General features: G+C 38.0%; 1 protein-coding gene across 1 annotated transcript in view; it reads left to right on the forward strand.

The window, feature by feature from the left end:
• Positions 1-15,631: 15,631 nt before the first annotated feature.
• The window catches only part of LOC307004322 (putative C-type lectin domain family 20 member A), a 34,957-nt gene continuing 33,317 nt past the window's right edge, over positions 15,632-17,271 (forward strand). The window contains exon 1 of the mRNA XM_079623450.1: positions 15,632-15,797. Coding sequence (XP_079479576.1) covers positions 15,764-15,797 — 34 coding nt within the window. The 5' untranslated portion in view covers positions 15,632-15,763. The remainder of the gene's footprint in view (positions 15,798-17,271) is intronic.

Here is a 17,271-nt window from a genome sequence, read left to right on the forward strand (position 1 = left end):
TGAAAAATTAGGAGAAGAGTTTAATGACACTGTTTTCATTTATGGACTGAAGTATAAGGTTTCTGAAAAGAGAAGAATAGGTATAATTAATTTTTTAATAGCGGAGACTAAAATGGCAATATGGGTAACAAGGAAAAGAATGATAAAAGAAGATACTTTAGTTGACCCAGAGAGAATGCTAAGAGGGTTTGTGACTTCAAGGATCAGAGCGGAGTTCGTTTTTTTTAAATTGACAAAAAATCTGGTTGTTTTTATGGAAACATGGTGTTTAAGTGATGTCTTGTGTTCTATAGATAATGAGGAAGACCTAACTCTAAATTGTTAAATATGTTGGTAGGTAATTTTTAAATATGTTGTGTAGTAATTTATTTTTGTTTTTTATTGTATTTTTATTTATTTTTGGTGTGTTTTTGATAGATGTCGTGATTTTGTGACGTGTTTGTTCAATTGTGAAAAAAAAGAAGGAAAAAACCATACCCAAAATGTAAAAAAAAAAAAAAAAAAAAAAATTTTTTTTTACAAATAAATAGATTCAAACGTCTCTCTCTCTCTCTCTCTCTCTCTCTCTCTCTCTCTCTCTCTCTCTCTCTCTCTCTCTCTCTCTCTCTCTCTCTCTCTCTCTCTCTCTCTCTCTCTCTCTCTCTCTCTCTCTCTCTCTCTCTCTCTCTCTCTCTCTCTCTCTCTCGACTATACCATCTGTCTGGAAATGTAAAATGATATCTATACATAAAGGCTAAAAAAAGAAGACTGAATTATCCTGAATCACCACAAGAGCAGATTCCAGAAGTTACCTGCAAAAACAGACAAAATGAATGATCCCTACACGTTATACTATCTTTCATGCAAAAACTTTTCCTTAGATGCAAAAATGTTTGTAGAAACAGTGATTTTTATTTGGAGTTTGTTTTTTTCTTTATTCAAATAGCTGTACATAGTATGGAAATCTTACCATTGCTCAGTAAGAGCACACACATCACGTTTCCTATACTGACATAACTTCAAGTCATAAGAGTTTCAAAAAAGGTGAATAAATTATGACATGGTGAATTATGCCTCTGAACCTAATAAAGTCATACCTTCAAGCAAATAATGTGCACAATGTATTTCTCAATTATACTGACCAAGCTTAAACATGTGATTGGTCCTTTTTCTCTATGCTATCAAAAACCACCCTTATAATAGGATTCTAACCAAAGTTAACCTACATGGTAGGCGGGCATGCTAACCCCGCGAAAGACCACAGCCTATAGCCAGGGGAGTGAGGTTTACCTGCACAGCTCTTACTTCTGTAAGACTTGCGAAATTATAAAATGATGGGCAGTCTGGTTGAGGAGCGATTACTCCCTTAGAAGACCAAAGACCTTTCTGGAAATTAACATTTGAACTCACTCTTGTGAAGTTAGCATCACAATTTGAGACGCAAGTCTCACCTCAGAATACACCTCTTTCCCTCTTCCCCCACTCCCTCTCTCTCATGCTGAGATCACCTGAAATTGAAGTCTATATGGTTTTTGCTATATGGTTTTGAACAATTATCATACAGTTGTATACATGTTTGTTATCATTTGAAAAGTCTCAGTGCGACTGGTCTCATTCCCAAAAAAGTAAACCAAAAGGTAAAAAAGTTCTTAAGAGTTTAGAAATATCTTGCACACAGGAGGCTGCGTCTTCCAGGCAAATGGCCTCCTGCTCTCAAAAGCTGTAAACTCTGAATGCAAATTCCCATTGGCAGCAAATGTTTCCATGTGAAAAAAGTTTCTGTCTTGGTCTAAATTACAACAAGAGGCTCAGGGTGATTTGTAACTCAAATTAGTCTGTGATGCTGAGTGTATGCAAACAACTTCACATCATGTATTTTATAATGTCAGGTTTGCATCTTCTCTCTTCCAGAGTATTTGATGTTTTGTATTTATTATCTTTAAACTTCTTATGAAATTGGCATGATACATTTACCTGACATAATAAATTGTTACATTTGATTTATTCCGACAGACTCAGGAATTGTTTCCCAAGTAGATTAAATGGATTCGTAAGTTTTGCCTCAGATCAGTGACAAATAATATTTGGCACTAATTCAAGTGTACTTGGTTTTGCAAAGACAAGAAGTGCATTTCCATTTAGGGCAGCAAAAGTGCTGCTTGACCAGCCTAAATCTGGGTGTTTCTTACCTCTGTTTTAATTTAATGTTACTTTAGATAAGTGTACATGGGAAACCACGTAATGGCCAATCCAAAGCTATTATAAGGGAAGTAAAGTTGGTTGACTTATATCTGTAGTAGTGGCCATACCTCTACTGAAGTAAACGTTCCATGGGGGCTATACCAAAGTATCTTTGATTGTGTACGCGTGATAGCGACTGATCTCAGGTATATAGCAATTACCTCTGTTTAGTAGATGACAAAAAAGATGCATTGGGATTGGCATTTAAATACATTCTTAACTCTATTGGAGTTAGACAACACGTGTCAGGACCTGCCCTGCAAAGGCAAAAGACCTTAACTCGCTAGAGTGTGAAACTTAGAAAAATGACTTAAGTTTGTGTTTTGTCCAGACAAAAGTATTACAATTAGGACTCCCAAAGTTTGACAACTAGTAGCTATAATGAATACATTTTTGTATGCAAAAAATCTTGAGCTTAAAATTGACCTTTGACCCTTGTTTGGCAGTTACTGTACTCTGCCTTTGTATCATGTGCCAAAAATAAGGAGTCGTGCAAAAGGCAGTAACTGACATATTTGCTTGCTGTCCCCCATACTTACATCCATTATAAGAACACCTAACCAAGGTCTAGTCATCATGGTATGCGTTTTAAATTATATAGAAGACCTTTGGTTGTTCCTATTTAATGCTATAATGATCAGGATAGTGCGGCAACACTAACACAGTTAAACAGTATGACAGATAAGCTACTTTGCAGTACAGTATGAATAAATACAATAAATATTTTCACAATAAAGTTAATTTAATTACAATTGAATACAAAGGTATATTTAGTTAAATGCAAGATATAGAGTAATAATTAATTAAACATTAGACCAAGACATTAGAGATTAGAGACTGCTCATTCCTCATCCTCCATGTTCACAGGCAATCTCTAGTTTTCATATTTTGGTGGATGTTTTTAAAATAAATTACAGAAGAGCATTAATTTATCATTTTGCAACAAGAATATTTCATATTCATTAGGCGTGTTTAGGCCTTTATTTTAAAATAGCAATAAACTTGAAACATCATGAAAGATTGGTTGAAAGCTCAGTTTGTTTTCATACCAAGAGTTAAAAAAATAACACCAATTCAATTTTATTAAAAAAAAGTCAGAATTTTTTTATATATATAAAAACAAAAATATTATGGATTCTCGATCCATTTATGCATTTATTAGAGGTTGAATTCAAATCAAATACTGCCAAACCACCCATACTACTTCTGAATAGGATGTCTACTTCATAAACTGTATGAAAATTATGGAAATACTTGGTTCAGATCACTCAAAGCATATATGAAAATGGAGGCGCCCTTATATGGTCATTAAGGAAGCTTGGCTGTCCATCTAGTGGAAAAGTTTGTTACTGCGCCCAAATAAAATCTTACTGAAAGCTAATTTTTTGAGATATCAACCTAAAATTTGGAACACAACTTGTCCATAGGTCTATTACAAAGCATTCTTGAATTACAACCATTTACGTTTTGGTAGTGATTTTTATGTCTATGCGAAAAAAGGGAGGGGAGGGGTGGGTGGTGGAGACAGTTAAAGGGTTAAGGGCCTCAACTGCTCAAGATGCACAGTCAACAAATTTGACTTGGATTACTGCTTTTTAATTCTGAGATAATATAGACTGAGTCAACCGAAAAAAGTTTGGAATTACTTTTACCATTTAGGTTAGCCTACTTTGTACGGACGTTAGCTATAACTAGCTTAGTGCTATATGGATTTGTGTAAGATCTGACATGAACACATGCAAGAAGGAAATATGTATTGTTGTGGATACAGCAGATGACGTGCATTGCTATGGATTATGGATCTTCCATTATATCGGATTGCATGGAAAGGTAGGATGCCTGTGTATTTAATAATTGGTTTTCGAGGCGAGTAGCGTCAAAGTTAGCGCTAACTTACGTGACAGATTAAATTTAGCTAGCTCCGGACTGTCACTGACATTGACAGATCTGAACCATCACCCTGAACGAAAATAACAACATGTATGATAACCTATTAGCTTGCATACCATATGGCATTCACCTTGCTTTGTTTCTGATTGCATACTTGGGAGCAGTTTGTCTGGCCAGCAAAGTGGTGGTATGTTGCTCTCGCAAGCTAGCTGAATTAAGCAGATGCAATCGAAAATGTATCATGCTTATAATCAAATTTTTGCGTGTCAAGGCCATCTCCACCAACATTTTTCCACGAGAGTAATGGGCCACTACGCTATCACAGAGTAATAATATAAACAAGCACTGGCAGTCTACACTTGATTTCAAAGATATGTTGTGTGTTCAATTCAATTCAAATGTATTTGTATAGCGCTTTTCACAATACATATTGTTTCAAATCAGCTTTACAGAAAATGCATTTCAGAAATGTACATAGAAAAATACAGTTAGTTAATCATGTATTAATTTAGGGCATAACATATCGCCGACGTTGGGTAATCTCTTCACAGGCGTCAAATCGTCTCTTCTTTTACAAAGGATTGCAGTTCTTGAAACAAAGTTACTTGTGGGACCACCAAACCAGACGAAACACACAACAGAGCTCCGTCATGAACGCCCTCAGCATACAGCCGGTGAGTCCCATGAATCTAGTGCTCCTCGACCGGTAGAGAAACAAGCCGATCGACTTACAAGTCGATGGCACAAACAGGGAGCGAGACCCAAAGGCACTCGAGACATCAGATTGTCACGAGTATCACATATTGCCGCAGTAGCATCCTCTACCCCAGATACGGCTCGTACAAGGATTGCAAACACTGGTCTCCTACCACCGCCTATACATCTTGAGAACAGATTTGAAGTATTAATGAATGTAAATGAGGAATCTCCAAACGTGATAAATGTGATCGAACACAGACTGAATAAGCCAGTAGCTAACACTGATGCTAACTGGTGCTCAAGGTCGAACAGACAGCGGCACTCAGCTCAGAGCGCAGCCGAGCACACGACTCTGATAGTGGGTGACTCCATAATCAGAAACATTAGTAGCAGGGATACAACTACGTGCTGCCTTCCACAAGCAACAACTTCTGATGTAAACAGGGAACTTGAGAACATTCTGATGAAACATAAGACTGCAAATCGACTCATCATTCATGTGGGGAAAAATTATATTCATAAAGAGCAGTCAGAACTCCTTAAGAAGGATTTCAATTAACTTTTTGAAACACTTAAAAAACTGAAAGTTCAAACATTCATCAGTGGACCACTCCAAGCAAGAGGAACAAACAGGTTTTCACGGTTGCTTGGGCTTAATACATGGCTTCAAAATACCTGCAATATAAAAGGAGTGAACTTCATTGACAACGTCAATCTTTTCTGGAGTCAGAGGCAACTGTTTCAACATGATGGCCACCACCCAAACAAACTTGGTTCAAGAGTTCTAAAGGACAATATCTACTTCTCCCTCAATCATCCTTCTGTAGTGTGTGCCAATCCACTCAACCTGAATGGCACACACACACCTGGATACAGTATGAATGACCACAGGACTTCACTTCAGCACCTGAATGGACATGCGGTTGACACGTCACACAAGGACAATCATAACACCACTCAGCCACAACAACCTCTGCTCACGGACAAAATCTCAGCTGAGCCCTGCCCACAGAGCTCACCACAGACAGACTGTGACATACTAGAACTGCTCCAAGATTCAGCACCCAAGGGCGACTTCCTGGAAAACAGCCAGGGAAACCAGGACAGCATATTACAGCCTCCGATAACACCAGACACGCTATCCCTATCTCCAGCATCTCCACTTCTGTGCTTCTCAGAGAAAATGGAAAAACTGGTGTATGCTGGAACCAAACTATCTGCAAGCCCCCAGATATCAACCAAAAAACGGCAGGCCCAACAACCACCAAAGCCTGTGGGCCCCGCTCGCCCTCCTCCTGCGAGAGCTCTTCGGCCTCTGTCACAGCGACAGGGGTCACACCCTCCTCCTTCGGCTCGAGGTGAACCAAAAACAACTGATACCAGCTCTCAGTGATATGTGTCGGGTCCCCGCTATGATAACAGTAACTTTCTCAAATGTTTACAGAACAAGCGGAAACCGGCACGGCAACTAAACTCAAATAATGCAAATAATGTTTTATTACAATATTGTTCTCTTTTTAATGTTATGTAATATGACAGTCCTCCCAATACTCATTATTAGTCGTGCAGTGCCGTTTGAGCCGCGGGCGCTGAAGCTGATCACGCGCACTACAGCGTTCACTCAAGGGATGCATCCAATATAAGATAAATCAGAAATAGATAGGCATACACAAAATAAACACAACATTACAACTTACATTTGCACAAAACAAAAGGCTGCGAATGAACACGCAAACTTAGTCATAATGAAGTTGTAAAATGGTCCCAAACAAAATGCACTTTGTTTCGCGGTTGAGCAGCACGCACGCGCATGAACCTGCTTAATCGATGATCGAGAAGTTGTATCGATTAAATGTATTATCGACAATTAATCGATCGTCGATTAATCGTTGAGTCAAGTCAAGTCACCTTTATTTATATAGCGCTTTTTACAATACAGATTGTATCAAAGCAGCTTCACAGTGATTACATGAAAATAACACAAAAAACAATTTCATCATCGTCCACCTTTAAGGCAGATCTATAATATTGTTGAATATTAAATGTCCCCAACTAAGCAAGCCAGAAGGTAAGGCAACAGCGGCAAGGAACCAAAACTCCATCAGGTGACAGAATGGAGAAAAAAACCTTGGGAGAACCCAGGCTCAGTCGGGGGCCAGTTCTCCTCTGGCCAATGAGTGAACAGTGTATGAAGTTCCGAATGAATCAGAGTATTTGTCCAGTTCCGGTTGGTTGAAGTCGGAGTGGAGAGGAGGAGAGACTGGTTGACACTTCAGGTCAGCGGCGTCGTCGTGTCCTGGCGCTGATCTGGATACGGCCTGGTTCCGGTGGACAGCGATAAACCTCGGGATAGACAGAGAGACTAATATTAGCGTAGACGCCATCCTTCTTATGATGTACCAAGTACATCAGGATTTACGGGAAGTGTTCCCGGTCCCGGCTGTTCTAAACTATGCAGCCTAATTATAGAAGTCTATAATGTGTTATGTGTATGCTAGGCCGAAGAGATGTGTTTTTAGTCTAGATTTGAACTGACAGAGTGTGTCTGCTTCCCGGACAATGGTAGGAAGACTGTTCCAAAGTTTTGGTGCTAAGTAGGAAAAGGATCTACCGCCAGCAGTCGATTTTGATATTCTAGGTATTATTAACTGGCCGGAATTTTGAGATCGCACTAAGATCAAGTAATACTAATAGAGAGATACAACCACGATCGGATGATAAGAGCAAATCATTTGTGACTCTAACGAGAGCTGTCTCGGTACTATGGTACGGTCTAAATCCGGACTGAAAATCCTCGCAGATATAATTTCTTTCAAGAAAGGAACACAGTTGTGAGGATACTGCTTTTTCTAATATCTTTGACAGAAATGGCAGATTAGAGATCGGCCTGTAATTGACTAGTTTTGTAGGATCAAGTTGCTGTTTTTTAACAAGCGGTTTAATCATAGCTAGCTTAAAGGTTTTTGGTACGTATCCTAGAGACAAAGATGAATTAATGATATTAAGAAGAGGATCTATGACATCTGGAAGCATCTCTTTCAGCAGCTTAGTTGGTATAGGGTCTAACATGCACGTTGTCGATTTAGATGATTTGACGAGTTTGCAAAATTCTTCCTCTCCTATAGCAATGAATGAATCAAATTTTCCCTCAGGGAGACTACAATGCACTTCCTGATTAGACGGTTGCATAGTTATAATTTTGTCCCTGATATTATCGATCTTATAAGTGAAGAAGTTCATAAAGTCATTACTGCTGTGTTGCTTGGAAACTTCTGGGCTTGAAGCTTTCTTTTTCGTTAGTTTAGCCACTGTTTCAAATAAATACCTAGGATTATGTTTATTTTCTTCTAATAGGGTTGAAAAATAAGCAGATCTAGCAGCTTTTAACCTGTTAACCTTCACCAGAGCGAGGACGCTCTGAAGCGTTTTTTTTTTTAAATAGTTCAAAGTTACTATCAGATTTAATGTTATTACCTTGACAAACTATACATCATTAAAAATATATAAGTCTCACGTTTCAGTATTTGACCACTATTGTATTCTGAGAAACTTATAGTGACAGTTATGTCTTAATTTGTGTCAGGATTTATGTAATGAAAAAATGAGTCGATACCTTTAATATGAATTATGAGCGTCAGCTGCTCCATTCAGAAAAAAACTCCGGTGCTGTTGTCTTGAGAACGCGTGACAAAACAACGTTCCTCAGGGCTTTTGGCTCAAAAATGTGCAGATTTGGAGAAATATTGATATATTATCATAGGTTTACATCATATTTCTATAGACAGGAATAATATTTATTGAATTTATATCCAAATGCGTCGATGTATACATAAAGAGCGCTGGATACTCTGATGTACTGTGTTTTCAATCCATACAGCAGGCTGAGGGCGCCATTTGCACAGTTTTTTCCAAATATGAAAGCTCACGAAGAAGAAATAACCTGTGACCTTCCAGGACGTCACTGACATAAACACAGCTAACGTTAGCTTTCAGAGATCGCTATAACATGCAGATAAAGATGTTTTGAAGACAATAAACATGATTGCAATGATATTTGATTTACCTGTGTTCTTCGAGCCATGTCAGGTATTTTTATAATAATAGATTATATGTATAATGTAATGCTAATCGGTATAGACTTTACAATAGTGCAGAATAATATCAAAACATATATTTTCTGTCTGATTTTCTTTTCTGAAGCCAAATAAGCTCATAGAAGATTATTTAAAACACTCGACTTGCACTATAAAGTAAGTTTGGAGCACAAACAGGGTTTTAATCTCATAAATTGTCGTGTATTGATGGTGTGCTAAGCTAACATGCTAGCTAGCTCTCTAGTTGCACCTGCCATCTAGCTGTTATTTTTTATGATTTTTTTTCTAAATCGGAATGCTTACTGAAATATTTCTTTATTTAAGAAAGGCATTTGATACAGTTTCAAATGTGAAGTGAAGATTATGAAAGAAATTAGGGGGTGAAACACCGTGATTAGCCAGTCGTTAGCGATTATAATGGAGACAAAGGAAAATAATATTTATGGCCATAAGCCGGCTGGAAAGGTGTAAATGTGTGCAGGAGAGAGTGACACTGAATGGGGCTCGTTTGCACCACAAAACAATAGAGACAATAGACTGAATAGATGCTAATAGATGACAATAAACACAAGTTTGCATTTTAGAGTCAATTCAAAATAAAGTCATTTGAGATGATCTTGAAAAACATTTAACAAAATACAGAGTTTTAGACTTATCACCTTCAAATTTTAAATATAACATGGTCAGACATGTGTCTTTAGCTGGAGTGCATTTCTAGAGTGCTGACGGGCCAACTTCAATTTAATTTTCATGAAGATGTTTCATAAAAATAAATTTCTAATAACTTACACAACTTTGAAGCTATTCATAATTTTTTTTTCATTATGACAATAATTCATTCTACATTTCCAATAAAGTGGCAGGTGTCAGCTTTCAAATGAGACCATACTTGAGCTTTTAGGACAAAGGGTCAATTAATTGAATCTTTTTTAGGTTGGGTATGCTATTTCTGGGGATTTTTCAAAAGTGGCGCTGAAGGCTAACAGGTTAAAGCCTCTCTGTAAGCAATCGAGCTCTCCTTCCATGAAATCCGAAACACCTCTAGTTTTGTTTTCTTCCGGTTGCGCTCCATTTTTCTGGCTGCTCTCTTAAGGGCCTGAGTGTGCTCGTTGTGCCACGGCGTTGGACTATGTTCTTTAATCTTCTTTAAGCGCAGCGGAGCAACTGTGTCTAAAGTGCTGGAAAAGAGAGAGTTAAACGTTTCTGTTGCAATATCAAGTTCTTCTAAGCTATCCGGGATGCTGAGATGATGAAACTGATTAGGAAGATTATTGATAAAGCAATCTTTAGTGGCAGAAGTGATCGGTCTAACATATTTATAACACGGAGTCGGCTTTGCAGCCTTGGCTAAGTGTAATTTACACGAGACTAGATAGTGATCTAAGATGTCATCGCTCTGTTGCAGTATTTCAACGGCAACAACATCTGTTCCATGTGATAGTATTAGATCTAGAGTATGATTACGACAGTGAGTCGGTCCTGACACGTGTTGTCTAACTCCAATTGAGTTTATAATGTCTTTAAATGCCAATCCCAATGCATCTTTTTCATTATCTATGTGTATATTAAAGTCACTAACAATTAGTACTTTATCTGCAGCCAATACTAATTCTGATAAAAGTCCGCAAATTCTTTGATAAAGTCTGTATGGTACCCTGGTGGCCTGTATACAGTAGCCAGTAGAATTTTCAAACGTGATTTATCGTTTACACTATATATTTTTACATTAAGCACCAACACTTCAAAAGAATTATATTTACAACTAGATTTCTTAGTGGTTTTGAAAATATTACTATAAATTACAGCAACACCTCCTCCTTTGCTTTTCAGACGAGGTTCATGTTTATAACCGTAATCTTGTGGGGTTGACTCATTTAAAGCAATGTAATCGTTTGGTTTTAGCCAGGTTTCTGTTAAACACAGCACATCTAGGTTATAATCTGTAATCATATCATTAACTATTAGCGCTTTTGTAGTAAGAGATCGAATATTCAGCAACCCAAGCTTTATCATTTGCTCATCCGTATTATATCTGTTTTTTATTTGTTGAACATCAATACAATTTTTAACCTTAGATGGGTTTGAAAGTTTTTTGGATTTCCAAGTTCGGGGAACAGACACGGTCTCTATATGATGATATCTAGGTGAAAGAGGCTCTATGTGATGGGATTTATCTGACCTTGGTGACGTGAGGCCGCTAGCAGACGGTCGGTTAAGCCAGTCTGTCTGCTCCCTGACCTGAGGCCCAGATTGTCATGTTTTATCTCTAAGACTATGAGCCAAATTACTAGAGAGAAGAGCAGCACCATCCCAGGAGGGATGAATACCATCTCTTTTCAACAGGTCAGGTTTGCCCCAAAAACTTTTCCAATTGTCTATGAATTCTATATTATTTCGTGGACACCACCCAGACAGCCAGCCATTGAGTGAACACAATCTACTAACTATCTCATCACTCCGGCGAACAGGAAGGGGGCCAGAGCAAATTACAGTGCTTGACATCGTACTTGCAAGTTCACACACCTCTTTAATATTAATTTTGGTGATCTCCGACTGGCGGAGTCGAACATCATTAGTGCCGACGTGAATAATAATCTTAGAGAATTTACGTTTAGCATTAGCCAGCACTTTCAAATTTGCTTTGATGTCAGGCGCTCTGGCTCCCGGCAAACATGTGACTATGGTGGCTGGTGTCTCTATTTTCACGTTCCGTGTAATAGAATCGCCAATAACTAGGGCACAATCAGAATAATTCTCAGTGGGTGTTTCACTGAGCGGTAAATAGTACACTAGGCAAATCGATTTGTTATCGGAACGGAAAAGTGTTTTTTTTATCCGCGACTAGAGCGATCTCTCACTGTCACCCATCTGCCCTGCTGCACGGGCTCTACTTCAGCCGGAACCGACTCATGTAAAGTTCACTAGGCTAGGCGCATCCAAAATAGTATGTAAAGCTCTAGCACTCTTCTTACTATTCTCGATTAAAGTTTGGATGCGTGTCTCTAGTTCTGAAATCTTCTCCGTCAGCCTGACTGTCTCCTTGCATTTATCACATATAAATCCTATATTGCCGACAGAGAAGGCTATGGTAAACATGTGACATGAAGTGCAGGTGACAATAACAGGAGAAGACATTACTCACCGTGTTTGTTGACTGATTCTTACTCACCTGGGCTTTTATGAACTCAAAGGCGCGGGTGCGCGAGAGAAAAATAAATAACTGAGCGCACGGGTGGTGCGTTAAAAGGCTAGCGAGTTAGCGTGTTGTGCTTTAGGGATGGGCGTTGACATCCCTAGTCTGATCATTTCTGTACTTTCTTTGATATATTGATCTCTCCTGCCATTGAAGCTAGATCTGTGTCTGTCAAGAAGAGATGCTTAAATGAGAACACTAGTGTACTATTTATGAAGGCTATATCTTTAACACCAAGCATATCTGCTGACTCTGTTGATTTTCTCCTTGATTCTTTTAACTCAAAAGTTAAAGGTGTAACTGATGATATTGCGGTGGTAGACAAAAAGCACCTTGGAGAAACTCAACAGCAGTGCAAAATATGAAAAGACAATGCAGAAAAGCAGAGCGCATGTGCCGGAAGACACAACTTGTAGTCCATTATAACATCTACAAAGACACCATCCATGCTTTCAATATGGAACTAGGCAAAGCTAGACAGACTTTCTTCTCAAATATTATAAACAGCAACTTAAACAACACACTCACTCTTTTTGCTACTGTAGAGAGACTGACAAACCCCCCGAGCCAGATTCCCAGTGAAATGCTCTCAGACAGCAAGTGCAGTGAGATCGCTTCTTTCTTCTCTGAGAAAATCAATAATATCAGAAAGGTGATCAGCACATCCTTGAGTTGCGCTGGGATCAGACAGATCAGACCACAACCTCAGAAAGTAGTTACTATGTCTGATTTCGAAGAAATTGATGGCAAAATTTTGGAAGAAACTGTACGGCACCTTAAAACATCAACCTGCGACCTTGACGCTCTTCCCACATCTTTCTTCAAAAGTGTTTTAAACAGCTTAGAAGCAGATCTCCTAGAAGTGGTAAATGCCTCACTTCTCTATGGAAGTTTTCCAAACTCCCTGAAAACTGCAGTCGTCAAACCCCTCCTGAAAAAGAGCAATCTGGATAAGACTATATTAAGCAACTATAGACCAATCTCAAATCTTCATTTCATAGGCAAGATCATTGAAAAAGTTGTTTTCAATCAGCTGAACAAATTCTTAAGCTCAAATGGATACTTTGACAATTTTCAATCTGGTTTCTAATCGGATCACAACACAGAGACAGCGCTCATAAAGATAATAAACGATATTCGCTTAAATACTGATACAGGCAAATTATCAGTGCTGGTACTACTCGACCTCAGTGCTGCATTTGACACTGTCGATCACAACATACTTGTTGACAGGCTGGAAAACTGGGTGGGGCTTTCTGGGATAGTCCTAAAATGGTTCAGGTCATACTTAGAAGCGAGAGGTTATTATGTGCGTATAGGAGACCCTAAGTCTGAGTGGACATCCATGACATGCGGAGTTCCTCAAGGCTAAATTCTTGCGCCACTCCTATTCAACCTGTACATGCTTCCAATGAGCCAAATAATAAGAAAGAACCAAATCTCTTACCACAGCTATGCAGATGACACACAGATCTACTTAGCCCTATCGCCTAACGATTACAGCCCCATTGACTCCCTGTTCCAATGCATTGATGAAGTAAACAGTTGGATGTGCCAAAACTTTCTTCAGTTAAACGAAGACAAAACTGAAGTCATTGCGTTTGAGAACAAAGATGAAGTTCTCAAGGTAAATGCATACCTCCACTCTAGGGGTCCAACAACTAAAAATCAAGTCAGGAATCTTGGTGTGTCTCTAGAGTCAGACCTTAGCTTCAGTAGTCATGTCAAATCAATAACTAAATCAGCATATTATCATCTGAAAAATATTGCAAGAATTAGATGCTTTGTTTCCAGTCAAGACTTAGAGAATCTTGTAGACGCTTTCATCACCAGCAGGGTGGATTATTGTAATGGACTCCTTACTGGCCTTCCCAAAAAGACCATAAGACAGTTGCAGCTCGTACAGAACGCTGCTGCCAGGATTCTGAGCAGAACCAGAAAATATAAACACATCACACCAGTCCTCAAGTCTTTACAGTGGCTCCCAGTTACATTTAGGATTGATTGTAAAGTATTATTACTGGTATATAAATCATTTAATGGCCTAGGACCTCAATACATTGCAGATATGCTCACTGAATATAAACCTAACAGATTCCTCAGATCATTAGGAACACATCAACTAGAAATACCAAGGGTTCACTCAAAGCTAGGAGAGTCCGCTTTTAGCTATTATGCCAGCCGCAGCTGGAACCAGCTTCCAGAAGAGATCAGGTGTGCTCCTACTGTAGTAACTTTCAAATCCAGACTCAAAACACATCTGTTTAGCTTTGCATTTACTGAATGAGCACTGTGCTACTGTTCGTCCGACTGTTTGTTCTGTATTTTATTAAATTTTTTTATTCTAAACTCTTTTAATTATTCTTATTTCTTTTGATTATTTTAATTTCTCTACTCTAATTTGTTTTAATTATTCTTATTTCTTTTATTATTATTATTTCAATTTCTTCTATGTAAAGCACTTTGAATTACCATTGTGTATGAAATGTGCTATATAAATAAACTTGCCTTGCCTTGCCTTGCCTCTTCACAGGCATTGGGGCATCTGAAGTCTCCATGAGAGGCTGGATACATAACTGGAGCTGGCGATCTCTATTTGAGTTATCTCGGGACAGGCGTCCCGAGATAACAACAAAAAAGGCAGATGGGAAATAATTAGCGTAGCTGCTGTTCATAATATGAATGCATTTGATCTGATTTAACTGTAGTATAAAAGGTATGAGATGCATTATGTGAATGCTTGGCTAAAGAGATGCGTCTTTAAAGTCTGTTTAGATAGAACGGTGTCGTCTTACCAGCCTCTAATTTAATAACTAATGATCGTTGCGACGGAAGTAAATCAATCAAAACTAACTTTAGCAGGAGAATATCTTTATTCAAGAACCGCTATACCTATTACCTTAAATTATTCATTTACTACTGTAAAGCCGCTTTGAAACAATCTACATTGTTAAAAGCGCTATATAAATGAAGATGACTTGACTTGACTTGACTGAGGGTGGCAAGGCTTTACAGGGTTGCACACCGCCAGTCAGGCCCTCTTGGGAGCCAGGAACAGAGGAATTTGAATTTTCATGCGAGCCTGACCATCTCGGCGGCCTGTTTCAGCATAGCTGACATTTTTTGATCCGGCTCGGGCAACACTACTCTCCCAGAAGGAGGTAGTTTATAGGAGGAGATTTTTAATTTTAGGGTGAAACTAGCCCTTTAACTATTTTACGAGGTGGCAGATTTGACAAATGTTTTAGATTATAATCTAGATTTGCTTTCACGTTCATCTGTTCTCATAAATGTATTGTAGGTTTTCATAACCAATTAAAGCACATTTCAAAAGCCTGTATTTAGTTGTGGGTTTTAAAAGACTGATGGAGAACTACAGTATGTGTGTACTTACTAAGCACTGACTATTTACATTTTAGAAAAAATAGTAAGTCCACATGTAAATTAATCCCCATGTCCATTTTGCATCTGAGAAAAGATGATTTGCATGAAAGGTAATGTATAAAAATGTGTGTGGGAGCATTCATTTATGTTGCAGGGATCTAAATCAGGAGTTTTGTCTTATATTATAGTTACAACACTGACTCTTGTTTATTTAACTGTGCGTGTCATTACTCTAGTTGTTTCTACAGTTTCAGGCTCCAAACATGCTGTAAATCCATCAACAATGGACAGGCTGTTTCATTTGCTATTTTTTTCAGGTGAGTATTCTTTTTTTCACAATGTTTTGTGTGTGCATGTTATGCCTGTTATAACTGGAAAAACAAAATGAGATTTTTCTGGAAATCTGGAAAGAAAAAGAAAAAAACGATTTGTGCCTTGACACAATCCATTCTCACAGTTGCTAGTTTTTGCTCTGACATACTGTTTAGAATATTCTCATGTAACAACTGTTTATCAATCTAAAAAGAGATAAGTGATGCAGAATAACCAAGATCTAAGAAGACTTTAATGAAACACAGAGAAATAAAAAGCACACTACACATTAACATAAACGTTAACACAGGAGACAGAACTAAGAAATCAGAAGGTTTAAATACACTGAGATTGATCACTAACAAAACAGGGACTAATCAGAAACCATGGTAACAAACGAGAACTCAGGCAGATAGAAACAGAACAGGACATTTATACAAAATATAACTGTATTATTATAACAAAGTATTATTTTGAATTGGTCACAGACACCCATCTCTAATTTAATTCAATTCTAATCTTGTCATTTATTCTTTAATGATTGATTAATGAGCTTCAGTTGTCAAATTTAAATAAAAAAATGCTCTCATTACAATTCTCCACCTGATATACTATGCCACACGCAAGTTCACTCCAACTTAAAAACTTGCATACACAAGTTGAGACCGGAGATTTGATCGTAGCCACCGCTCATGTCCATATTGATCAATTTCAAGTTTTGTGTGGAAACAAACGTAAGCATAGTTTCCTATCATAAGTTTGTGATGTAAATGAGGCCCAATGAAACTAAACGGAACATGACAAGTAAACATGACAAGTAAAAGTACAACAAAGAAAACTGTTAATTGTAGCATTTAAACGTTTTTTTGTTTTTATTAACTGATGAAATTTAGAGACAAGTGAGATTTTCCCAAAATAACTTTTTTAATTTTTGTAAAACAATTTGTTTAATCACAGTTTTTTTTCATAGGACCTTATGCTGCATAATAATGCAATGCCGTCTAGCAGTTAAAAAACAATTCATTCACTACTAAGTTTAAGAGATATAACAAGTTTAGATGGAAAGGATCTCAAGCTGACTTGCAGAAGATGTTACTGTAGCTATACCCATTAATAGGCACAATACTTAATTGACAATAAATTCCATTACAGCACTAAATCAACCATAATGAAATAGTCCTTCACAATGCTTTACAATTGTAATTTCACGTTCTCTCACATGATGCACCTGTTTGTTGGAGTTTCACAGGTGGCACTAAATTAATATTGTGAGTTTTGGTCATGCCACTTAAGATGTGTTTGAAACTGTCTGATGATGTAGCCGGCGCGAGCTGCACGTCGCCGACTACTGCGTTGTGTTCTGGTGCACTGAAGACAGGACACTGACGTTCCTCAAATCACTTTATTCTGCACAATTTGAAAGAGAGCAAAAAATCAGGATTCTATCTCGTCAGAATCAACCTCTCTCAGTCAAGTGGA

This window comes from Phoxinus phoxinus (genome assembly GCF_949152265.1).
Source record: "Phoxinus phoxinus genome assembly, chromosome: 9".
In the NCBI taxonomy this organism is placed as follows: Eukaryota; Metazoa; Chordata; class Actinopteri; order Cypriniformes; family Leuciscidae; genus Phoxinus; species Phoxinus phoxinus.